The following is a 26402-nucleotide window of genomic DNA, read 5'->3' on the forward strand; positions in this document are numbered from 1 at the left end:
ACCTCATCAAACCAGGGAGTAACTCCTGGTAAAATTATCTGGACAGACTGCCTGTATAATGAGAAGGCCAAAGCATAAGGCTTGAGGGGAAACAAAATGCTAAAAGGGAAAAAATCTTGGCAGGAAGATCAAGACCTGAATTTAGAAAAAGTGTACTTCAAAACCAATGAGCCACTAATAAAGGTGAACATAAGGTTAATATTACTAATTGATCCCCCGAAAATAAATTCGTAAACAATTACTAGATGAGTCTTCCGTTTTATTACAAAAATGAAGATCAGTTTGATCAAAATGAAAGCTTGTTCACAAGTTTTACATGAATATTCTAAATACAAAGTCTCCTGAAACATACTTTTGATATGATTTTCATTTTTAAAGGGATGCAAACATTCCATTTTCTCATTTATAATCTCTATTCCAAGGCATAGTATTTTAATAATGTATCCTTTCTGCAGTTAGATCACAATTCACAAGTATAACTGAAACAGACAAAACCTTGTCAGCAAAGGTTAAAAGTCCTTTTTTCTTTAAAAAAAAAAAAAAAAAAAAAAAAAGGAGGTAAATAACCAGCCCTTATGTATTTTCAGAATTTTGTACTACACTGACATGATTTGCAGTCAGGTTTTTCTTCCTACCCCTTAAGGCTACAAAATTCTGTTGCAAATGCATTGCAAAAGAATTCTAGACCACTTAATGCAAAAATCAAAAAATAGTTTTTCAATAAAAAGTAAATTTTATAAATGGTAGGAAACAGTATCTGTGGTAAGCTACTAATTGACATTTTCCCCCTATTACTAAACAAATCATGTTACACAGAAACAAGGAAGACAGGTTATCAAATACAACAAGCTTATACTGTTTACATCCCTCATTAAAAAAAATAATAATTTCATACTTTTCACACACTCCATTTGAAATTTACATTTTTCCCATCAGGTTGGAGGGGGAGGATAATATTGTCCATAATTCCAAGGATTCTGGTAATTGTACTGAAAGGAAAAAGTAAGTATGTTAGCATATTAGAACTGTGGCAGAGTTCCATATGTAAAAGTATAATTAAAGCAGGTATGTTTAAGAAAGCAAGCAAGTGTTCACTGCTAAAATTCTAGTACTTAACCACCAAAGAATATATTACACAATTGGGACAAAAACTTTTTTTAAAAAAAAGAAACTATCCTAATTTATGCTAATAACATGTATGAACAAAGAATTATTAAAATTATGCAGACTCACCTGATACCATGCACTATAATTATATACAGCCTGGTTTGCCTGTAAATCACCATCAATCATCTGTGTAGATGATGAAGTTGTATCTTCTGTGTGTGCCTTCTTTTCCTCTGGTTCTTCTGATCTATATAAAACATGAAAATGGAAACTTTCAAAACTCCCACAGATAAGAACTTTAACGAATAGATTAATGTTAGCTGTATATTTGTTTTACTGAAGTTCTGAATCACTCAAGACTTTTTCAAATCGTGAAAATAAAGTATGTAAGTTACAACATAAAAGTAACACTTAAAAACATTTGTCTTTGAAGCCATTTCCATAATGAAGCACCCCTTCTTGACTTAGCAAAAAGTGACATACCCATTTTCTGCTTTCCTTTTTAAAGAATCCTGTTCTTTTAGGAGTGTTTGATGTTCATCATAAGCATTCAGAAGCCTGAAAGAAAAAAATGCCCTCTGGAATATACAAAAAAACAAACTTTTTTAAATATTTAAAGTTGTTTTTACTTAGGAAACTGCCTAAGAAAATCTCTAAGCGGCTCCTTTATTTTTAAAATTTCCACTACTAAAATCATAGTCGATACTCAGACACTCCATTCCCTATACTTAGAATGGACTAAATGACACTTGTGTTGAATCTCCGATTTGTCTGCCTATTTTTGCCAAATTAAAATAATGTCATTTAATATCACTGGTCAAAATTCCAATAGCTTACTACTGTCAACTACCTACTGCATGTCCTATCAATTCAGTCTAGCTTTCAATGCACGACACAGTCAAGATCACGCTTCCACTACTTCACAAAAACCTCCAATCAAGCAGATGTTACTTTTAGATGAGCTTCAGCTTGCTTCCGCCACTGTGTCCTCTGCTCAGCTTATCAGAATCCAGTAATAACTAAATAAACCCCAACCTCCTCTATGAAGCATGACAAATCCATTCTGATCCAGAGAGATCACAGCCCTCCTAGCAGTTATTTGCTACCTCATACACTTACTTATTTCCTGTTAATCGTGTCATTCAACTAGACTAGAAGCTAGAATTACATATCTCATCTTTTGTGTACCTTCTTCAGTGTAAACATAAGACACTAAATACACAGCACACAAGCAGTTAAGAGCAGAAACTGAAGTAGGTTCAGTCCTAGCTCCACAATGTGATAATAGCTACATGACCTCAGAAAAAATGCCTAATCTCTGTTTAATCCTCTCCTCATCTATTAAGAAAACAGAACCCTATACCCTCATTCTACTGCTATGAATTTTCTGCAAGATAGCTAATATAAAACATTTGGCATCATGCCAAGCACACAAATATATACATTAATACATTAAAATACACTAATATAAACATTAGCTGTTATATTAGTTGCACTGAAATTTTACACAGCCATCAAAAATACATACACACATATACAAACACCCAGACACAACTAATTCTCAGTTTATCTACAGTGGTTTCAACAGAAATCTAAATAAGAATAATCAGAAAAGGTACATGCCTAACAGGAACTGGTGTATTTCCTTACTAGAATCAGGTAAGACTGGAACTTCAGCAGTGCCCCAGCCAATATTTGTACTCTTAGTAAATTTAATCTTAAACTTGTCCTTTTCCCAAATCCACTGGAGCATTCTCTTCAACCATCCTCAACTTTCAGCCTTTTACAATGAAGGAAGATGAGGCCACTAGGCGTGTTCTGTGGGACCATATCCATCCTCTTCTCCAATCTCAGAAAATAGCACTCCTACTGGAGATTAATCCCATCCATCTTTATTGACCTATATATTAAATATTTGGGTTTCAGGGTTCAATCTTTATCCCATTTCCCTTTTCACAGGATTGCTCCTTCCTGCATTCTCTCATTCAGTCATGGTTTAAACTGTCATTCTAAAATTGGGAAAACAGTTTTGAAGGAGAGACAAACCTTATGCCTTCCTGTTAAGTGCATGTGTATTTACAAAATTGAATTTACCCCCATATATATCTGAGGAAAAAGTAAACTAAGCGAACATTTTAAAATTTAACAATGTATTAGTCTATACTAATCATCAAATCCCCATACAAAAAATCAATGCTCATTTATCATTCAAATAGGTAATATAATTAATATCTTACTTATTAACATCGGAACCAAAATCTTCAAGAAATTCCACTTTTCTCTGAGAAAATGTAATTCTCATTTTAATAGGTAACGAACCATGTACAGCTTTGTCAAAACAATTTAGGATATTTTCTTCATTTTGTTTGAGGTCACCACTATATTCCATCTCAAGTAAATTGAGGTATAACTTTGTGTTCTCCTGTGTAAAAAGCAGCATCAATTAATATTTCTAAAGTATTTTTATTAGAGCACAGATATTTAAAATGCCTTAGTTTTTATGTCTCAATTTGAAAAAAATATTGAAAATTGTATTAAAATACAACTCATGCTAAATGTTTTCAGCATGTATCTAAAGGGGTGAAAAAATTCATTAACACACTTATGAATTTTTCAATCAATTGATCATCCTAGTATCTCCTAAACAATGCAAATTTTTCAATGACAGTAAATTAATACTCTATATCCTATCTTGTATTTAGTATGACATGACCTACCATGACAATTAGAAAATAAAACATAAAAAATATCTCTTTGCTTCAAATAATTTAAATCTTTACTACAACTATAGATAAACATCTTAACCGGGTGTGGTGGCTCATGCCTATAATCCCAGCACTTTGGGAGGCCAAGGCAGGAGGATCACTTGAGGTCTGGAGTTTGAGACCAGCCTGGCCAACATGGTAAAACCCCATCTCTACTAAAAATACAAAAATTAACTGGCGTGGTGGTGCACACCTTTAATCCCAGCTACTCGGGAGCCTGAGGCAGGAGAATGGCTTGAACCCAGGAGGTGGAAGCTGCAGTGTGCCGAGATCACGCTACCACACTCCAGCCTCAGTGACAGTAAGACTCTGTCTCAAAAAAAAAAAAAAAGCCCAGGTGCGGTGGCTCACGCCTGTAATCCCAGCACTTTGGGAGGCCAAGGCAGGCAAATCACTTGAGGTCAGGAGTTCAAGATCAGCCTGACCAACATGGTGAAACCCTGTCTACTAAAAATATGAAAATTAGCCAGACACAGTGATGCATGCCTGTAATCCCAGCTACTCGGGAGGCTGAGGCTGGAGAATCGCTTGAACCCGAGAGGCAGAGGTTGAAGTGAGCCAAGATGGCACTACTGCACTCCAGCTTAGGCGACAGACTCAAAAAAAAAAAGATAAACATCTTAAACTGTAGCTAGAAGCGAACTGCTATAAATCTGTATCTTAAACAGACCTGGCAATAACTAAAATCCTAAAACTTGAGAAATTACCTATTACCTATACACTGCCTTTTTCAATTGATACATAAAACGTACTCTATGGAGAAGCAAAATCATCTCACTTCTAAATGTGCTTACAACATAGGCAACGCCTATGCTTTCGTTTATGAAGTATTCTCCCAAGTCCTCTGTTCTACTTAGTAATCGGTAAATTTGTTGATAATTTCTAAAGGCAAAATACAAAATATCACAATGTCTACAACAATTTTAACCCAATAATCTTAATGTCTCAAACTTTTAATTCAAAACAATTTGAAAAAAATTTTTAAATGGCAACATCAGTTTAGAGGGACTGTTGTCCTCATTTAGTAATAAAATATATTACATACAGACCAAATCTTTCATCACAGTTGCCACAGTGAAAATACACTGACCACTGGTTTTTTTAATAGAAGATACTCTTAAAAATACAAATCCATACTTTGTCTCTTTCGATTGCTTCCAAAAGCACCTTTCTTGATTTTGGAAGGTTTTTCTGTATTTTGAAAAGATGCCGGGCTAGTTTGACAGCATAAAATGAAGATTCATTATTTGATTTGGCATTCTTAATGGCATCCTGAAGCAAATGTTCAGCTTCTTCCAGATTTCCATGCCGTCGTTCTAAACTCACTCTTCGTAAACGAACCATTGCCAATCCTAGCACACATTCTTCAAATGTTCTCAAGATATTCCTGGCTTCATTAATATTACCTAGAAACAGTAATTAAATGTTTATGCTTTGGTTTAAACAACTAAAATAATGTTTATAACCAGATACTGGCAACAATCACCCATGGGCTAAATCCAGCAACTAATGGGAAACCGCCATGCATATTTACATACTGCCTATGGCTGTTTGGGGCTACAATGGCTTACAAAGCCTAAAAGTCAGAACACATGGCTTTTACTATCTGGCCCTTTAGAGAAAGTTTGCCAAACTCTGCTTTACACCGTCTCTTACCACTCAATTTGTCACTGTTTCCTGAAATAACTTAAAATCTCAAAAATATCAACTGAATTTCTCCACTCTTACCCTGCTGTTCCTCAAAAGCTGCCCAAAGCATATGCACCGTGGGTTTCTTTGGGAGATGTATAGTGCAAGCTCTGCTGAAGACATGCCTCACTCCTTCAATGCTATGGTTTTCCATGTACTTGGCATACTACATACAGAAAAGAGGAAATACTGAATAATTTACAGTTGAACAAGCCATTAAATTTGTGACAGAACGATAAAATTCTATTTTTAAACCCATTCAGCACCTTTATTGAACCACTAGACTAGTTTCTGTAAGGAAGGACGAAGAGAGGCAACGAGGTTGGCATATGCAGCAGTCAAATCTGGTTGCAAGCAGACCATCTCCTAATGCAACAGATATAGTTATATGAACAACATTCAACAGAAGTACAAAAAAGGTTAGTCACTAGATCAATGTTTATAATATATTCAAGTTTAAGAGCACGTGATTTTCTTACCTTAATCCAAAACTCCTCATAGAGGGCACATGATATGACACATCTTTCAAAGAGAACCACAACTCGTTCGTGAGTCCCATTTTCAATTTCGAATTCTAAGTATTCTTTCCAGTTTTTTAGTTGTGCCTTTTCCAAAGGTTTCACATGAAAGTAAGGTCTTTTAATCTGTAATGAAATTGTAACATGCCAATGAAAGTAAACCAGTATCACCAAAATATACAGTGTTAATACAAATTATTTTAAATATAAGTATAATTGATGATAATTAAAATTTTTAATCATATTTCATAATTTGAAAAACTTTTAAAGTTAACCCTTAAATTCCTTAAGCTTTACAAATGAAATAATACATTTTCTCTGTATTCTGCCATTTTGCCAATTACATGCTTTTCAATGTACAGAACATTTTATACTTTGTTGAATATTTTAAAATTGAACAACCATAGTGACAGAAAGCAGATCAATGGCTGCCTAGGGCTAGAAGTGGAGAGGGGAACTCTGGCTGGAAAGGGGCCAAGGGGACCTTTGGGGTGCTAAAAGAGTTCTGTATCTTGATTGCTGTGATGACTACAATGTATATACATATATCTGTGAAATGATTCCATATTCTAAGATTCCATTCATACGAAAGGCCATTATAGGGAAATCTACAGAAACAAAAAGCAGATGGTGGTACCTTAGCACTGGGGGTGGAGGGTCGCAGCTGAGGTAGGGGTAGTGACAACTAAAAGTTAAGGTGTTATTTTTTGAGGTGGTGATTATGCTTTAAAATTGACTGTGGTGATCGTTGTACATATCTGTGAATATACTAAGAACTATTGAACTGTATACTTTAAATGGGTGAATTATATGGCATGTGAATTATATCTCAGTAGAGCAGTCAGAAAAAAAACCAAAGAATTAAAACTGTGGGAAATTACCTCATTTTACTATATACCTAAAATGGGTGAATTGTAATGTATGTAAAATATAACCCCATGAAGTTGACTTTTAAAAACTGAACAATTAGAATAAAATTGTTCAGATTAAGCAGAAATCTTGCAATTCAAGTAAATCTGAATTCAAACATTCTAAAACTGATCAGGGAAAATGGAAAAACTGATAATGATTACAATAAATGAGACAAACATCTGAAGTTATGGCTTAAATATGCAAAAATAAAGTTACAACAGAGATAGTACTATCAAAATTGAAAGAAAAATAAATTATTCCTACTTTGTATTTTAAAGACTATTACAAAACAAAAACACTTACACCTTCTTCAAATGTCCACCTTTTACTAACTTCATGCTCATTATAATTAAACATTTCTTGATGAATCTCAATGATTCTATGTCTCATGTTTTCTATTTCTGTAATTAGCTTGGGAAGAAAAAGGGAAAAAAATAAATCTCACAAACCGTATACTGAAAATTTTCAATATCACTGCTTACATTTAAGTATTATTCACAGATATTTTAGTCTTAGAATAGTGGTAGATTTTTAACTGTTGGCAATTATGTGCAAAATCCCATTAACAACACTAAAACTTATCACACAACTTCCTAATTAACCACTTTCATATTTTTTTTTCTTTTTTTCTTAAATTGGGCTAGTAGATACACAACCTAGGCAAAATATTCCTTCTAAGTTTTTTGGGGGGTGTCTCGTAGTAAAATAGATTCTCTACCTTAAATCTACACATACAAGCTACTGAATCCCCACTTGCCTTAATCAGAAATTAACTTCAAACAAGCTACAAGTCACTGGGTAAATGGCCAGCTATGTAAGTGATCACTGTGCCACTCATGGAGTCAACGGATAACAGGTCCAGTTTCTTCTGCACTGAAGACTTTTTTTTTCCCCCGAGATGGAGTCTTGCTCTGTGGCCCAGGCTGGAGTGCAGCGGTGCCATCCTAGCTCACTGCAACCTCCGCCTTCCAGGTTCAAGCAATCTTCCCACCTCAACCTTCAAGTAGATGGGACTACAGTCATGTGCCACCACACCTGGCTAATTTTTGTATGTTTAGTATAGATGGGGTTTCACCATGTTGCCTAGACGGGTCTCAAACTCCGGACCTCAGGTGATCCGCCTACCCTGGCCTCCCAAAGTGCTGGGATTACAGGCATAAGCCACCACACCTGGCCACTGACAAACTTTAGAATAAGACTGGTTACCTTTGCAGGATCAGTTATGTCTTCAATTCCCGATGGTAGATCATCACCAGGAGGACCATCATCACCACTATGACCATTTACAGAAGCTAATTCCCTTCGCAACTGAATAAACTGTTCACCAGTTAAAAGATCTCTAGGCAAGTTATTCTGTACATGTTCTTTAAATCTAAAGGAAGACAATAAAAATATATATATTCGAATCATAATTTTAGATCTCATATTGAGATTCCTACTACATACTACTCTTTCAAAGGATTTGATTTAAAAAAGAAACCAAAATATCATAACTTAGTTCTCTTTCTTTTCTATAGTAAAACCCTACCATATATGATAAAACACTACCATATGATAAAACAGTCTATAGACATCTTCAATTTCTTCCTACCTTTACAGTGGAATAGAGAAGGCATGAACAGGCATAAATTCAAACTTCAGTTCTGTCTGTTACTGGTTATCTGACTTAAGGAAAGTTTTTCTTTTTTCTAAATCTTAGTTTCCTCAATTGTAAAATAAGATGATAATACCTATTCTTTGTGTGTCATAGAATCTATTTTACTACAAAGACACAAAAGTTACAGTAAAATTAAATATTGTAATCCATATTTAAATTCTAAATGATCACTTGTAAATAACCAACAAATACAGCATTTCCTTCCCACCTCCCAAGTACTCCTCATCTACATGTGAGTACGCAAAAATCCAATGAAACTGCCCAATTAAGATTATCAATTACCTCATACACAAAATTAAATGGACACTTGTTTTGTAGTATGTTCCTCCAAGCTTCTGACTGCTGTTCTATGTCTTATTCCCCTTCTTACCTGCCCTAAATGCTACTATTCCCAAGAATTCCACTCTCCATTTGGTTCTCATCTATTTTTATTAATACATACTTATGGCCAATCTCACTGATACAGCTTGAAATAAGTATACCATAATGACGCTCAAAACTGTAACACAAGTCCAAACCTTTCTCCTAATCACATTAGCATATCCAACTGACAATACTCTGCACAAAGAAATATGGATTAGTTTTAAGCTAATCTATAAAAAGATTTTTGAAAAAAAATCACTTCACTATTTTATAAAAACATGCAATAATTTGTATACATATAAATTTTAATCAAAAACACCAGGTTGAGGAGTTAAAATATCTACACCATCACAATTTGAATATACCTTTGGAACCTCAAATATGAAATATTTTAAAATAAGTGTGGCATCTTCATCTGAAAATGAATACCCTCAGTATTTCTTTATTTTTTTTGTGCGAGATGGAGTCCCACTCTGTTGCCCAGGCTAGAGAGCAATGGTGCTATCTTGGCTCACTGCAAGCTCCACCTCCCGGGTTCAAGCAATTCTCCTGCCTCAGCCTCCCAAGTAGCTGGGATTACAGGTGCGCACCACCACGCCCAGCTAATTTTCGTAATTTTAGTAGAGACGGGGTTTCACCTTGTTGGGCAGCCTGGTCTGGAACTCCTGACCTCAGGTGATCCACCCGCCTCAGCCTCCAAAAGTGCTGGGATTGCAGGTGAGCCACCATGCCCAGCCACCCTCAGCATTTCTAATATTGATTAATGGTACTGTCAACCACTACATGTCTCAATCTGTTCCATCTAGCTTTTCATTTACATTAGATACCAGGTCCTATTGACTGTAGCTTTTAAATACATGTTCATCACCTCGGGACTTTTAAGCTGGATAAACATAAAATGACCTTGGAGCCTCTAGTCTCACAACTCCCATTCCCACCTCTGTACTACTACCAGAAATGTTACTAAAAAGTAAGCAAACAGGTCAGGCACCTGCTGATGCCTGTAATCCCAGCACTTTGGGAGGCTGAGGCGGGCAGATCACCTGAGGTCGGGAGTTCGAGACCAGCCTGGCAAACACGCTGAAACCCATCTGTACTAAAAATACAAAAATTAGCTTGGTGTCGGGGCGGGCGCCTGTAATCCCAGCTACTCGGGAGGCTGAGGCAGAAGAATCACTTGAACCTGGGAGGTGGAGGCTGCAGTAAGCCAAGATTGCACCACTGCAATCCAGCTTGGGCAACAGAGAGAGATTTCACCTCAAAAAAAAAAAAAAAAAAAAAAAGTATACAAATAACATTGGAATCTAATTTAAATTTTGCAAAGTCAATGGATACAGAGGCTCACGGCCCATTTCAGCACCAGGAGGAAAAAAATTAACATAGATTACCTTACGTTAAAAAATTAAAAATAAGGAAGTAACTCTCAAATATGTAGTATGAAAAAACAGATTTAATTACAGATGAATATTAAAACTCAAAATTGTCAACAAATGAATTAAAAACTTAAAATAAGGTAAAATTTCAAAATAACTACACACAGTACATAAATCTAAAATGACTTGATTGCTACATCATGTAGCAACTTCTTTAAAATAGTGACAAAATGTGCATAATATTAAGCAGTATTTTTTTAGCAGTTTTTTGTATTATAAAGCTAACATTTATTCAGTAAAGACTGGCTGAGTGCCTAATATATATTGAGCTCTATTCCTAAATATTCGAGATACAAAGAATGAAGCCTCAGAAACTGACAGGCATGTTGAGAATATAAGAGACATAAATTCAAAGCAGTGTTACTGGTGCTGATATAAATGTAAATAAATGTAGGTAAAGTCGTGGCACAAATAACAGACTAGATATCTCAATATAGGTGAACCAGAGAAAATTTCACAGAGAAGACACAAAACTGTGTGGTCTCCGGGAATAGAAGTCCACTAGACAAGTGGAAAGAGGAAAAGGTATTACAGTCATGAAGATATAAAACAACACTGCCCTTTGGGAAGTTATCAGACTTAGGTGTGTCTAGAGCTCAGGAACTACCAGGGATTGGACCTGGATGTTAGACCAGATCACAAAGTCCTCATGCTAAAGAAGGTTTTAAACTAGACATCATCTCAGAGATAATGTGCAGGGTACATCCAATATACAAGCCTAATGCACAAGCACAATAAAAATATTTCCATTATTACTGTATACCACTTAGAATATGTTTTTTAACACACACCTCCTCCTCTATCCTTCTGACCAACTCACAGGCAACGCTATTTACACATAGCTTCTTTGGGCCTTCATTCCTACAACTTAAATAGCCTATTAACAGGTACACAGCAAATGCTAAATAAATGACTTTAAGAAAGAGACGTGTTACGGAAAACAAAACATTCAGTCGCTCTCAAAGCAGTTAGTCATGTGAATTAGTTAACTTATATAAAGTATAAGAATTGCATAAAGACTACTTGTGAGTTCGCTATAACTGATAAGGAAAGTGGTTCTAAATGCATTAAGTGAAAAATATCAGATTATAGATCAGTATGTGTAATATAATCCCACTAAATCTATTATAAGCATATATGCATTTTTAAAAGCTTGGGTAACTGATGACTTAAAGAAAAATAAATAAATAAATGCCTAGTGGGATATTTATTTAGAAATAAAAAAGATTTGTAGGAGAACATATCAAAAACTTTAGAGCCATACTGTCTAGGTTCCAAGTAGCTTCCAATCACTTACAAACTCTGTGGCCTTAGATAAATATGCTAATCTCCCCGTGTCTCCCCTTTCATAAAATGGGAACAATAGTACTTGCCTCGCTGGGTTAATGGGAGGATTAAGTGAGTTACAAAGCACTCAGCACAGTGTCTGTGTGTTTCCTACACATATTCTTTTTCCATCATCAGTAAAGTTCTTGTAGTCATAGATTTTTCCTATACTTTAATTCACAGAAGAACTAGTCGATGAAAAGACACCCTCTTTGGCCCATCAGGTAATTTAAGTACTTTTGTACTTACATGTTTGGCAACTATTTACCAAGCATTTCCATATGCCAATTCTTACTTGTGTTAATGTCTTTCAGCAAGTGTCTTCCTAGGTCATTATACCTTAGAAACCTGCCTGCTTCCTCTGTTTCATCAAGAGCAGAGAGAATATTCCTACCTACATGCTTCCTATTTCTAACTTGAGTCTATATAACTTCTACCTCTAGCACATTGATCCTTAGTACTTTACAAATGCTTCATAAAAGTCTTCTACTTTTGGTAGTAAAAAAAAAATTTAGAAAATCACTCACTTAAAAAGTACCTAAGTTTATACAATATTACTCATAAAAATTATAACAAAAAATAGAAAATACTAAGTTTATACAGTACTATTCATAAAAATTATAACAAAAAATAGAAAACATGCCAATTTAAAAAAAGCAAAGACACAGTCCTCATACTTGTTCAGAAAGACTTTCTGGATCCTTACTGATGGGATACTCTGAATAAAGCAGAAAACAGAACACAAAAATAATGACACACAGAATTAGTTGTTTTAACAGTAATCATTAAAATAAAAGGATACCAATTGTAACAGAAAAACCATGTTAGAAAATTAAAATGGAATGATCCCTGAGTGTTTGAAAATAGATACGACTTACTGTATAAAATGCATCCTTCACTGTTTTGGATATAAGGTGTTATAGCAATCACAAGAATGTATATTTAGCAAATCATTAAGTTTCAAAAAAATAAGCATCTATCATGTGCCAGGCACTGTGTCAATTTAATGCCATAAATAAATAACTCAACTTAGGTACTATTTTCTCATTCCTTCACTACTCTGAACTACCTTAGACAAGACAGAATTCCTGTGTTTCTTTATCTATTAAAATGAATAAGGAGAAACTTCGATCTAAAACAGTAAAATTTCTAAACATTTCATAAGGCATATGAAAAAATGTCAAAAGCAAGCACATAGGTTGTGATTAGCAACAAAATTTATTCCTCTTTCCACATAATAAAAGCTTACATAACATTTCAAGAGAATTATAATACTTAATATTACCAACTATCTGAGTAATCAAAGATGTTTCAATGATCAGAATTTCCCACCTACCTCTGAAAATGATGACTATACAGCTGTGTTGGAATACCAAGAATACGATCATATATAGCTGTAACTTCTCTCAGGTTTCCCTGCTCATTTTCCCAGTTTATATACATTTCCCACAGTCTGTCAGAACGGAAATCTGTTCCTGCAGCTAGAACAGCATGCTCAAAAGTTCTGAAAAATTAAATTACTCTTAAGTTATCTTTCCAAGATAAAATCACTTTTATAATATTATTTCTAAATTTAGAAGATAATGCTAACTTCAAAAATTATATTCAACTGCTTCCTATGCAAGTAGGGATTAAAGGGTGGACAGAATAACAGAAAGCATACAACAGCTGCTTAAAAAGAGTGAGAAAACAAAGGGAATAGATAAATGTACTTTTTATGTAATTTTATCAAATAGAAAATTAAATACAAAATGTACACATTGCAAATAGGTAAGAGTAGACATTTAAGTATTTGTTAAATCTGAAATGTCTGTTGTATCGATTGATTTATGACAGAAGACAAAATTAAAACAAGTAGGAAGTTAAAGAAAGGCAAATTTTATCTCAATTTGAGAATATTTTCACAAGGCATGGTGAAATGATTACAGGCATGATTATGGGCTCATGCCTGTAATCGCAGCACTTTGGGAGGCTGAGGCAGGAGGATCACCTGAGGTCAGGAGTTCAAGACCAACCTGGCCAACATGGTGAAACCCCAGTCTCTACAAAAATACAAAAAATTAGCCAGGCATGGTGGCACATGCCTGTAGTCCCAGCTACTCGGGAGGCTGAGGCAGGAGAACTGCCTGAACCCGGCAGGCGGAGGTTGCAGTGAGCCAAGATTGCACCACTGTACTCCAGACTGGGCGACAGAGCGCGACTCTGTCTCAAAAAAAAAAAAGTATACATATACTTTAAACCTCTCAAAAGCCCCTCTCAATTCTAAAATTCTATCATTAAAGTTTATCACAGGCTAGGCACCATGGCTCATGCCTGTAATTCCAGCACATGAGGCCAGGAGTTTGAGACCAGCCTTGCTAACACAGAGAAACCCCATCTCTACTAAAAATACAAAAATTAGCCAGGCGTTGTGGTGCACATCTCTAATCTGAGCTACTCGGGAGTCTGAGGCATGAGAATCACTTGAACCTCGGAGGTGGAAGTGGCAGTTAGCTGAAATTGCACCACTCAACACTGCACTCTGGCCTGGATGACAAAGCAAGACTCTGTCTCCAAGGGAAAAAAAAAAAGTTTGTTACAAAGTATTTTAAAATACCTGGTCATGTCAAGAGATTTCTGTAAGCAATTTTAATCGCTGGATTTAATTCTCCAATGGGATAAAGCTTTTAGATACATACTTTCAAGATAAGTATCTTAGAATCAAGAGAGATTTTTAAAAAGTATAAAACTACACTCCCCTAAGTTAAACCACAATTTTAACACAATTTCAATAAAGTGCTAAAAAATGTTGAGTGGAACAAGAAAAAATCAAATTCTACTATTCATCTAGAATACAAAAATGCAAAATGACTTTGTAAAAGGATAATGCAATAGGCATTTTCCTGAAAGATAATATAAGAAACTAGGAAGCTATAGTAATTACACGTTTGGCACTGGCCAGGTAACAGAAAAATGGATGAACAGTACAGAGCCAAGAAAACAAAAAGAGATCAATGTGTGAGTATTTGGTGTATGATATAGGAGATATTTTAATTCAAAAGTGGGAATATATAAAAGGCTAATGTCTATCTCACGACAGACAGAAATTAAATTCAGATAAATGAATAAGCAAAAAACTATAGAAAAGTTAGAACAAAATACAGGATTTATACATTTTTGGCAAAATAGGCACAAAACTCAGAAACCAGTAAGAATTAAAATAGAAGCACATTAAGGAAAAATAAAACTCCATATGATAAAAGACACCATAAACAAAGTTAAAAACATACCAACATTGGAGGAAATATGTTTAATATAGAGATAAAAGATTGAAGAGCATGTGTGTCTGTGCATGCATGCATGTGCATATTTGGTGTAAGGTTTTCAAAAGAATAAAATAGATGTTACTGTCCCTACAGAATCCCAAATGATTCAGAAAATTAACCAGACACTGAAAAAAGTATGGAGACAAGGGGAAGAAGACAAGACGGTAATGAAATGAAGACAGAACGTTTAGAAGAAGGTATACTTAATGAATGGTGAGAAATCTTCAACTTTCCCGCCCAGCTATGGGGATTTCAGCAGCTAGGTTTCCATTCCCCAAGTAAATAAAATTATCCTTTTCTAAACAAACTGCTTGGCTCAGGAATAAGATATAAGGTTACTATCACTGGGAATCCACCAGCAAAAAAGAGTGGCCACATGATTACGCTACTGTGAAACACCATAGGCCAACTGACAATGCCCTATGCAAAACACACAGTGCTTCCATATAGCTTGCTTTTGTTTTTTGGTTTGTTTGTTTGTTTCTGAGACAGCGACTCACTCTGTCACCCAGGCTGGAGTGCAATGTCACCATCTCAGCTAACTGCAACTTCTGCCTTCCAGGTTCAAGCAATTCTCCTACCTCACCCTCCTGAGAAGCTGGGATTACAGACTCCTGCCACCATGCCCAGCTAATTTTTTTGTATTTTAAGTAGAGACAGGGTTTCACCATGTTGGCCAGGCTGGTCTTGAACTCCTGACCTCAAGTGATCCACTGTGCCTGGCTCATATAGCTTGTTAATATCTAATCTGTAATAGGAATAAAAATCCAGAGATCACATATCTCAGAGATGAAAATGAGTAAACAGAAAAATTTGAGAGAAAACAGTCCTGGGAACAGAGGAAAACCTCAACTATCCTTAGTATCATCAAAGAAATAATGAAAAGATATGCAGCCATGAAACAAGTATTAGAGAGTATAAAAAAAGGAACACTCAGAGAACAAGAAAGATTCTTGGATACTCAGAATCTGGGCTGGGTGCAGTGGCTCACACCTGTAATCCCAGCACTTTGGGAGGCCGAGACGGGCGGATCACGAGGTCAGGAGATGAAGATCATCCTGGCTAACACAGTGAAACCCTGTCTCTACTAAAAATACAAAAAATTACTCAGGCGTGGTGGCAGGTGCCTGTAGTCCCAGCTACTCGGGAGGCTGGTGCAGAAGAATGGCGTGAACCCAGGAGGCGGAGCTTGCAGTGAGCCGAGATCGAGCCACTGCACTCCAGCCTGGGGGAGAGAGGCAGACTCTGTCTCAAAAAAAAAAAAAAAAAAAAAAAAAAATCTGATGGAAGATGTTAAAAATCCAATACAAGGGTCAAGGAAATACCTCAAAAAGCCAGACAAAGTCTAAGATATGAAAAATAGGAAGAAGAAAAGAAACACTCATCGTGCAGTGGCACAATCGATCTTGGCTCACTGCAACCTCCCCGCCTCCCAGGTTCAAGCAATTCTCTTGCCTCAGCCTCCCGAGTAGCTGGAACTACAGGCATGCGACACCATGCCCAGCTAATGTTTTTTGTTTTTGAGACAAGGTCTCACTCTGTGACTCAGGCTAGAATGCAGTGGTGCAATCACAGCTCACTGCAGCCTCAACCTGCCAGGCTCAAGCACTCCTCCCACCTCAGCCTCCCAAAGTGCTAGGATTACAGGTATAAGCCACTGTGCCCATCCTTATTTATGGATTTACAATGATTTAAAAAAAATACTGAAGCTGATTATTGAAACCTATCCTACAGCTATACTGGAAAGATAAGGAATGGGAAAACAAAGTGTAAGTAGGTTAAAATTCTCATTTACTGTAACAGATACATAATGTCTACAACTAACAGAGAAAGAAAGCAAGCAACATAGATCTACTGTTACACATGGTAGAAAATACCAGAAGAAAGAGCTAAAATATTTGAAGGGAGGTGGAGGAGGTGCTTTTTGTTACAAGCAGTTTAACATTAGCTAACTTCTTAAGCAATATGCACACGCTTTTTTTTGAAAACCAAAAACAAATACATTAGTAAACTACTGTAATCAAGAAAAAGATAATGTAATAGAAAAATGAGCAAATGATATCAACAGGTAATTTAAAAAATGGCTTATATAAGCATATGAGAAGATGGTAAACCAGGATGAACAACCAAGATATAAACAAATTAAAACAGAGATGCCGCTGGAGGTAAAACAAAAAATGTGGCACAGCTGTGGGAAAATGATTATTTTCATACACTGTGGGAGTTTAGAATCGATACCATTTTTGAAGGAACATTTGATAAAACTTAGCTGTGTGTTCCCTTTGACAGAAGTTCCATTTCTAGTGCATTCTACAAAAAATATTGACTTGTACAGAGATGTTCACTGTAGCACTGATTATTTCCTATAAATAAGGATTTGGTGAAATAGAGTACTTTGGCTTATAAGATATTTTTTATAAAGTATTATAAAATACTTTTTGTAATTGTTAAAAAATATGGCAGGAAGAGATACCCGAACATTGTTTAAAAAAAAAAAAAAAGTCAAAGAGCAGTATGAAAACATACGCACAAATAGGTACTTATACATATATCTGAAAGAACACACACCAAGCTATTAACCTTGAGGAGTGGAATTGGGGACATAAGGGGCATGGACTGTAGGAAGGCTTTATTATTATCTGCATTTTCAAATCATAAAGCATAAGTTTATTACATGTATCTTTTTTTAACAATGGAACAGAAGTTAAACTTCCAGCTTAGCTTTCATAAGCTCTATTATCAACATCAGAATAATTATTTATATCATAAAATACATTTCACTATCAATGTTCCACATACCCTCTTATCGTATTGCTTGTCTCAGGATCACCAGGGTCCAGTGTTTCTTTTAAGAAGTTTATATAATGTATCCAAAGGTCAACACTAAGAGGTATTGCCTGAAGCCCCCGCCGATAAACCTAAGAAGAAAACAGCAAACTGTACTTCAAATATTTAATTATTTCTTAACAGAGAGGCAACACTGTGTTATCCGGTGAACCTTAGAAATACTAATTACTGGAATTTTGTTTAAATAATCTACCATTACCATTTGGGTGGAGGTTGGATAGAACATGGCAATGTTCTGATCCCCACGTGCAGAGTCTTGATCTTCAAAGCGCAGCAGTCCCTGCATTCTGACCGGGTTGTGTGGGCAGGCTTTGGGTTACAGACCATAGGGCACAGACCCATTAGAGCATCAATGACAGCGTCTGACCAAAAATGCAATAAGACGTAGCAAATGTGACTACCAAACCAACTATATTGTTTGGAAAATGAGAAATAAATGTAAGTGAGAGAAAAGCCCTGCCCTACTTGTTAAGCTGCAGTGTAATACAGAGGCTTGCACTGCAAAGCTTGACAAACTGTAGAGGTTTAACGCACCTGCCAACAAAGAGAGAAAATATTAGCTACAAATGCCACAAGAGTGACAAATGCAAATAAATACCCTATAAAAATTGTTTGACCATAAATGGTAGGTACTGCCAGCCAAAAAAAAAAAAAAAAAATCTTTGTTTTGTTATTAATTGGCTTACAGTACCTATTGGAGATAAGTTTATTCAGTGATGTACGCACCTCATCTGATGGTTTAATGTTGTCGTGCCGCTTTTCAAGGTCTGCATACTTTTTCCAGTAACCATAGCAATACGGATAGTGTATGAAAAATCTGTCAAATGCCTTCCTGGCAGCCATCAAGTGATTCTGATAAAAATAAAACAGTATTTAAATATTGTGGAAATTTCTGTCAAAACAATATTTATTATTCCTTTCAAATGTTATTATCTAAAAAAATAATAATAAATGGCAGGCTTAAAAACTCCACATGCAGGCTGCTCTGCTGATGGAGCAGCCCTTTTAGTCCTTTACTTTCTTAATAAACTTGCTTTCACTTAAAAAAAAAAAAAAAAAAAAAACCTACACAGGCAGCAGCCCCCTTTTTCTTCTAAATGCAATTGAAACAGAAGGAACTAATTTTGCCAACTTTTTATTTCAGCAATTTTACACACACACACCTCAATTATTACAAAACATTAAGCGTTGACACTACTGACTCTCTACAACACACAAAAGCTGTAAGCTATTTTCAAAGCTAAAAATGTATCTACCTAATGTTATTCAACTTCATTTGAAAATTATGAGTCGATTTTAATCATAAACAATAAGGTCTACTGTTTCATTATAAATTAATGACTTAATTAATTTGTCCCTTCTGATACCATTTTAATAGTTACTAACCTCCTGTTCTACATATTGAAGCAAATATACCCAGCCTGTAAAATCCTGAGGATTATTTTCTACAGTTTTCCAAAATTTTTCATATTCTGGAGGGAAATTTGCTTCTGCTTCTGTCAGCGTCACTGGAAGGTCCAGAGCACTTGCCATTTCACTTTCTTCTGTAGATGCATTCGCATTGGGAGAGTCATCAGGTGACTGTTCCATTTCTGTAACGTTCATAATCTCAGTACTGAAATCAGTAGGATGTTCTGCCACTACCTCTGAACTGTTGCCTGTGCTGCCATTACTAGAATTTCTGTATTCATCCATGTGAGAATTTTGCATATTGTCTTCAGTTAATGATCTGTGGAAACACAAAAAAAAAGAGAAATATCTTCCAAATGCCAATAAAATTATTTGGCCTCAACAACACCTTTTAAAAAGCCCTAATTTAGCCATTAAAGAAATATTAATGTGATTCTTAATCCCCTACAAGTCAGAATCAGAACGTTCATTAGTTTTTATATTATAAATAAAATTATAAATTCTTCACAAAACTGCCATTTTGTTGTTGGTATCTGAATGAAAACCAAACAACTATGGATTTGTTACCTCATTCATAAAACAAGTAAGTACACTGCCTGCTACCCAATGAAGAAATACTATTTAAAATTCAATGTTTCTTATTTAGGTAAGAATCTGATTCGGTGCCTGAATGTGACCTTGCTATCAATCACTGGAAAATGGCATATCTTTAATAACTGTTCTGGAGGCTAAAAGTAAAACTGACAAAAATTCTGGTCATGGGTATAAACATTTCAAAAGGAAGCTCATCGCTTGGCTCAGGATAAAGTTTTAGAAAAGATAAAATCATATTGCTTAAATATATCTATATACTTATGAATTATAAATCCTGACAGCTAGGTTTCAACTTTATTATAGAAGATATAAATTATGGTTGTAAAAAATTAAACAGTAATTTTTAAAGTGAATAAATGTTACTTAAAACACATTTAAGGGGCCAGGCATGGTGGCACACAGCTGTAGTCCCAGCTACTCAGGAGATGCTGGGGCAGGAGGATCACCTGAGCCCAGAAGTTCAAGGCTGCTGTAAGCATTGACCCTGCTACGATACTCCAGCCTGGGCAACAGAGCACGACCCTACCTCTAAAAAACATATTTGAGAAAGGCTTACAGTCTGGATAATAACTGCATAATATATTTAAAATTATGTCATCTAATTTTTAAGGCTATAAGGTAATAAGCAATTACCCCTTTAAGGTAGTACCGCATTATATTTTCATGATTACCTTCATCTCTTCCACTAACAGCTTAAATGGAAACCAAATCATTAAATTATAGGGCATGTCTCATTTTTTTTTTAAATGAGGAATTATTCTCAAAATTAAGCAGACCATAAAACTGATTTACTCTTAAAATATACTTAGAATATACTACTACTTAATATATTAATAGTAGTCAATTACAAAGATGACTAAAACTTTAAAGACAATAACGCAAAGGAAGATATGCAAATGACCAATAAACATAAAAAAGACCTATATCTTTACTAATAAAGACATAAATCAAAATAATGAGTGTACCAAATAGCAACTGTACATATTTTATACTATGGAAATAATCAGAAAAAACATGTATTTGTTTAAGGGCATTCATTACCAGCACTGTTGTACAGCAAAAATGGAGGGTGTATTAAGAAAAAGACTGCTTTGGCCGGGTGTGGTGGCTCACGCCTGTAATCCCAGCACTTTGGGAGGCTGAGGCAGGCGGATCACCTGAGGTCAGGAGTTCGAGACCAGCCTCACCAACGAGGAGAAATCCCATCTCTACTAAAAATACCAAATTAGCTGGGCGTGGTGGCGCATGCCTGTAATCCCAGCTACTCAGGAGGCTGAGGCAGGAGACTCTCTTGAACGTGGGAGGAGGAGGGTACGGTGAGCCGAGAGCACGCCACTGCACTCCAGCCTGGGCAACAAGAGCGAAACTCCGTCTCAAAAAAAAAAAAAGAACGCCAGGCGCGCTGGCTCAAGCCTGTAATCCCAGCACTTTGGGAGGCCGAGGCGGGCGGATCATGAGGTCAGGAGATCCAGACCATCCCGTCTAACACGGTGAAACCCCGTCTCTACTAAAAATACAAAAAAATTAGCCGGGTGTGGTTGCAGGCGCCTGTAGTCCCAGCTGCTCGGGAGGCTGAGACAGGAGAATGGCGTGAACCCGGGCGGCGGAGCTTGCAGTGAGCCGAGATCATGCCACTGCACTCCAGCCTGGGGGACAGAGCAAGACTCCGTCTCAAAAAAAAAAAAGAAAAAAAAAGAAAAAAAGAAAAAGACTGCTTTAATAAATGGTATACTCAGCCAGGCACGGTGGCTCATGCTCGTAATCCCAGCACTTTGGGGGGCCGAGGAGGGCAGACCACCAGAGGTCAGGAGTTCGAGACCAGCCTGTCCCACATGGTGAAACCCCATCTCTACTAAAAATACAAAAAATTAGCAGGGTGTGGTGGCACGCATCCGTAGTTCCAGCCACTCGGGAGGCTGGGGCAGGAGTATCGCTTGAACCCAGGAGGTGGAGGTTGCAGTGAGCCAAGATCGTGCCACTGCACTCCAGCCTGGGCGATACAGTGAGATTCCGTCTCAAAAAAAAAAATAAATCATATACTCATATAAAGGAATAATAAGAATTAAAAAGGAAATATGTATATCTGTATTGATACAGAAAAATATCCATTATAGATTTTTAAAATACATATATATGCATACACACATGCACTCACAGATTTGTAAGGATTTACACCAAATAAAATAAAATACAATAAAACTGACAGCTGGTGTTAACACTTGTTCTCCATACAAAAGAGAGATGTGTGCTTTATTCTTTTTGCTTATCTGCAATTACTTAACTGAATGGGGGGAGAAGTTTTTTTGTTATGTTTTTTAAAAGCCAGCTATAGGTTGACTGGATACATTTTTTTTTTTTTTTACAATTTTATGACTACCATACTTTAAAAATCTGACTTTCACTACCATCTATGCAGAAATTTGCAAATCTGGCTGCAAACAAGTCAACTAGTAAGCTGTTTAAAACTAATATAGATTCCTTACCGACTACAATGATTCTGAGGTCTAGGGAAGGGCCAAGAAAGTTACACTTCTACCAAGTTCTCTAAATAATTCAGAAAAACAGAAACTTGTTTTTGGGTAAACTCTGGAGAGTATAACTTTGGGATTGAAGAATAATATTAAATTTGGAAAGATGCTGATGACTTTTTTTTTTTTTTTTTTTTTGAGACAGAGTCTTGATCTGTCAACCCAGGCTGGAGTGCAATGGCGCGATCTCGGCTCACTGCAGCCCCCCACTCCGGGGTTCAAGAGATTCTCCTGCCTCAGCCTCCTGAGTAGCTGGGACTACAGGCGTGCACCACCATGCCCAGCTAATTTTTGTATTTTTAGGAGAGACGAGGTCTTCACCATGTTGGCCAGAATGGTCTTGATCTCCTGACCTCATGATCCGCCTGCCTTGGCCTCCCAAAGCGCTGGGATTATAGGCGTGAGCCACCGTGCACGGCCGATGCTGACAATTTCTCTCTGGAAAAGTTGCACTACTCATCTGGCAGACACTTTTAGTTGCCTACCCAATATCCCTTCTCACTATTAGTAATTTCCTTATTAATAAAATACTGATTTCATTCAAAGAGGAATATAGTTAATCTCATGTAAGTGACCACAAAACTGAAAAGAACATCAGCTGCAGAGCTCTGAGAAAGCTTCTGCTTTTTTGATAAAAAGGGACAATAACAACTAGTGTGGTTCTTCCTTCTACCAATTTATTCTTACCTTGGATTTGACCATATCTGAAACGATTCATGTCCATGAAGTAGTCTATAAGGGATTGGCCAAGAAAATTAAGAAATACCAACCTTGACATCATCAAGCTCTAACAAAATGCCACCTTCCTATTGTGTGAGGAAATAAATTCCTATTTGTTTAAACTACTAGCAATATACAAGTTTTCTATTACCTTGAGACAAAATGAATTCCTACCCAATTAAGCCATCAACAGTGCATGAGACTCTCCATTGCTTTATATCCCCGTCAACAATAGGTATCATTTGCTCATCTAATTTTTTTTAACAAAGTAGCACCTCATTTTGATTTTCATTTCCTTAACTATGAGTAAGTAAAATTTTTATTTCTTTTTTTCATAAATGCCTTTTCACATCTTTTGCTCATATTTTCTGTTCATTACTGATTTTTTTTTTTTTTTTTTTTTTTTTTTTTTTTTGAGACAGAGTCTCGCTTTTTCCCCGAGGCTGGAGTGCAGTGGCGCGATCTCGGCTCACTGCAAGCTCCGCCTCCCGGGTTCACGCCATTCTCCTGCCTCAGCCTCCCGAGTAGCTGGGACTACAGGCGCCTGCCGCCGCGCCCAGCTGATTTTTTATATTTTTAGTAGAGACGGGGTTTCACCATGTTAGCCAGGATGGTCTCGATCTCCTGACCTCGTGATCCGCCCATCTCGGCCTCCCAAAGTGCTGGGATTACAGGCGTGAGCCACAGCGCCCGGCTTATTACTGATTTTTTTTCTTATTGGTTTGTATATACTCTTCGTAAACTAAGAAAGATCTCTGCAAAACTGTAAAATATTATGATGAGTTTGTCATATTAGTTTTGCATTTGGGGGCGTGGGTCTATGTGTGACCCTTTAAAATTGTCACACAGATATCAAATCCAGATTCTAAAATATTTCCATCATTTCAAAATGTAGCATGGCCAGGCAAGGTGGCTCACACCTATAATCCCAACACTTTGGGAAGCCAAGGTAGGTGGATCGCTTGAAGCCAGATGTTCCAGATCAGCCTGCGGAACAAAGTGAGATTCCATCACTACAAAAAAATTTAAAAATTAGCTGGCCGCAGTGGTGTGTGCCTATAGTCCTAGCTACTGAGGAGGCTGGGGTGGGAGAATCACTTGATCATCCAGTAGTTCAAGGCTGCAGTGAGCTACGATCACACCACTACACTCCAGCCTGGGAGACAGAGCAACATTCTATTAAAAACAAGGAAAAAAGAAAAAGAACAAAATAGTATGAAACTATTATTTTCCTAAGAAAGAATAAATTTTAAATGTTAAAAGACCTTCTGAGTCTGAATGCCATTGAAAGAATTAGCTATAACCAGGTAAATCTAGGGAATATACAAAAATTTGAAAGGAAAAAATGGGACATGTGGGGATGGGGGAAGGGGACAAAAAATTTTCAATGCCTGATGGATGTCCGGCACTATATTACATTCCTCGTAGTGGCATATAAGTGTAAGACAAGGTCCTTACTCACTAACGTCTATTAACCCAGTAGAGAAAGAGCTAACACACCACACACACACACACACACACACATTTGGAGATAAGCTCTCAAATGAAACAAAGTGAAAGATTATTGAAAAAATCATTTGAAAACAATAGCAATCTATAGATGAAAACCTTCATGAAATATAATTAACTTTGAAAAATTATGGAATAATAGAAAACGAATGGTAAACTATTCTAGAATGTGGAACAACCCATTAAACAACCCTCCTTGACAGTAGACAAGAAGGTAGAAATGATGACTGCAAAGAGAGACACAGAATGACCAGAATGAAGAGGCTGGTATTGAGAAGTAGAAGGGTAAAAGCAGAGGAAGTAGCATGGGGCCATTTTATGGATACAAGAATTTGAGAAGAAATTACACAAAAAGCAACTCCAGCCAATGCATAATAAAAGAGAATCCCAAGTAGTAGACTACCAGAAAAAATAAGTTCCCTTCTAGTTCAGTGAATGATTAATGTCATCAACTTTTCCAAGTTTAATCACTTCAGGCCCTAGGAAAAGGCAAAGTAACTTGTAAATTTATTTTGCTCTTTTTCCCCCTTCCTTTAAAGAAAAAGATACGTTTGAAGATTAATTTTCCAAATGCAAATTAGTCACCAGTTTGTGGTTTTGTATTTCAGAGCTCAGTTTAAAAACAAAATACAAAAAAGACTGTAGGCTGATACATTCTGAGTCATTAACTAGCTACCCTATTCTAATTTCATACTTAAGTGAGACATAAGGGTTTCTTCTGGAATCAGCAAATTTACCACACCCTTGCATCTTCAGAGCCTGTCAATTACTCCACACCCTGCAATCACAGTGTTGTAAAAAGATTTAAGAACATCAACTTTATGCTTAAAGAGATCATTTTGATGATTACTTCATAAATCACAGAGCCAAAAGAATAAAGTTATTTTTTAATGAGTTACTCCAACATATTATTTATGTGTCAATTATTACCAGTTTATTCTTAACAACAACCAATAATTTTCAACTAGCAACATAAAACGGGAAAGGGTACAGAATAGCTATCAAAAGAAAGAAATAAAACGGGCCACGCATAGTGGCTCCTGTCTGTAACCTCAGCCTTTGGGAGGCCAAGCAGGCCGATCACCCATGAGTACCAGACCAGCCCAGGCAACATAGCAAAAACCATTCTCTACAAAAAAATACAAAAATTAGCCGGAAGCTGAAGTGGGAGGATTGCTTGAGCCTGGGGAGTCAAGGCTGCAGTGAGTCGTGATCGTGCCACAGCACTCCAGCCTGGGCGACAGAGCCAGACCCTGCCTCAAAAAAAAGGCAGAAAGAAAGAAAGTGTGATACTGACATAAAAACAGCCAAATAGACCAATGAAATAAAGAACCCAGAAATAAACTCCCTTCTCAAATGGCCCTCAACAAAGTGCTAAGACTGCTCATTGAGGAAGGGATCGTTTCTTCAAATGGTGCTTGGAAAACTGGAAATCCACGTGCAAAAGAATGAAGTTGGACCCTGGTCTTATACTACATGTAAAAATTAACTTAAAATGAAGTAAAGACCTAAATGTAAAACCTAAAACTATAAAACTCCTAGAAGAAAACGTAGGGGAAAGCTTAATGATACTGGACTTAGCAGTGAACTCTTAGATAATGCCAAAAGCACAGGCAAACAAAAGCAAAAACAGACAAATAGGACTACATCAAATTTAGAAGCTTTTGTGCACGAAAGGACACAATCAGCGGAGTGAAAAGGCAACCTATAGAATGGGAG

At 36.4% G+C, this 26402-nt stretch overlaps 1 protein-coding gene and 1 non-coding gene across 7 annotated transcripts in view; both read right to left on the minus strand.

Moving 5' to 3' along the window:
• Nucleotides 1–238: 238 nt before the first annotated feature.
• Nucleotides 239–26402, minus strand: part of PRPF39 (pre-mRNA processing factor 39) — a 30887-nt gene continuing 4723 nt past the window's right edge. The window contains exons 1-14 of one of the 6 annotated variants that reach the window (XM_055291437.2): nt 19309–19328; nt 18388–18774; nt 18122–18284; nt 17875–17993; nt 13107–13274; nt 8198–8363; nt 7295–7402; nt 6041–6205; nt 5601–5727; nt 5010–5278; nt 3345–3529; nt 1591–1665; nt 1234–1354; nt 239–989 (exon numbers count right to left, since the gene is read on the minus strand). In XM_055291437.2, the coding sequence (XP_055147412.1) occupies nt 933–989; nt 1234–1354; nt 1591–1665; nt 3345–3529; nt 5010–5278; nt 5601–5727; nt 6041–6205; nt 7295–7402; nt 8198–8363; nt 13107–13274; nt 17875–17993; nt 18122–18208 (1647 nt within the window). In that variant the 5' untranslated portion in view covers nt 18209–18284; nt 18388–18774; nt 19309–19328 and the 3' untranslated portion in view covers nt 239–932. Of the gene's footprint in view, nt 990–1233; nt 1355–1590; nt 1666–3344; nt 3530–5009; nt 5279–5600; nt 5728–6040; nt 6206–7294; nt 7403–8197; nt 8364–13106; nt 13275–17874; nt 17994–18121; nt 18777–19308; nt 19652–26402 lie in introns of those variants that run through there. The other 5 variants (XM_055291438.2, XM_063609269.1, XM_055291434.2 and 2 more) reach the window with 5 other exon arrangements.
• LOC129490916 (small nucleolar RNA SNORD127) lies at nt 4859–4944 on the minus strand. The gene has a single exon (XR_008660385.1). It is a non-coding gene; the product is annotated as a small nucleolar RNA SNORD127 (small nucleolar RNA).

The sequence above is a fragment of the Symphalangus syndactylus genome, chromosome 9, assembly GCF_028878055.3.
Source record: "Symphalangus syndactylus isolate Jambi chromosome 9, NHGRI_mSymSyn1-v2.1_pri, whole genome shotgun sequence".
Classification (NCBI taxonomy): Eukaryota; Metazoa; Chordata; class Mammalia; order Primates; family Hylobatidae; genus Symphalangus; species Symphalangus syndactylus.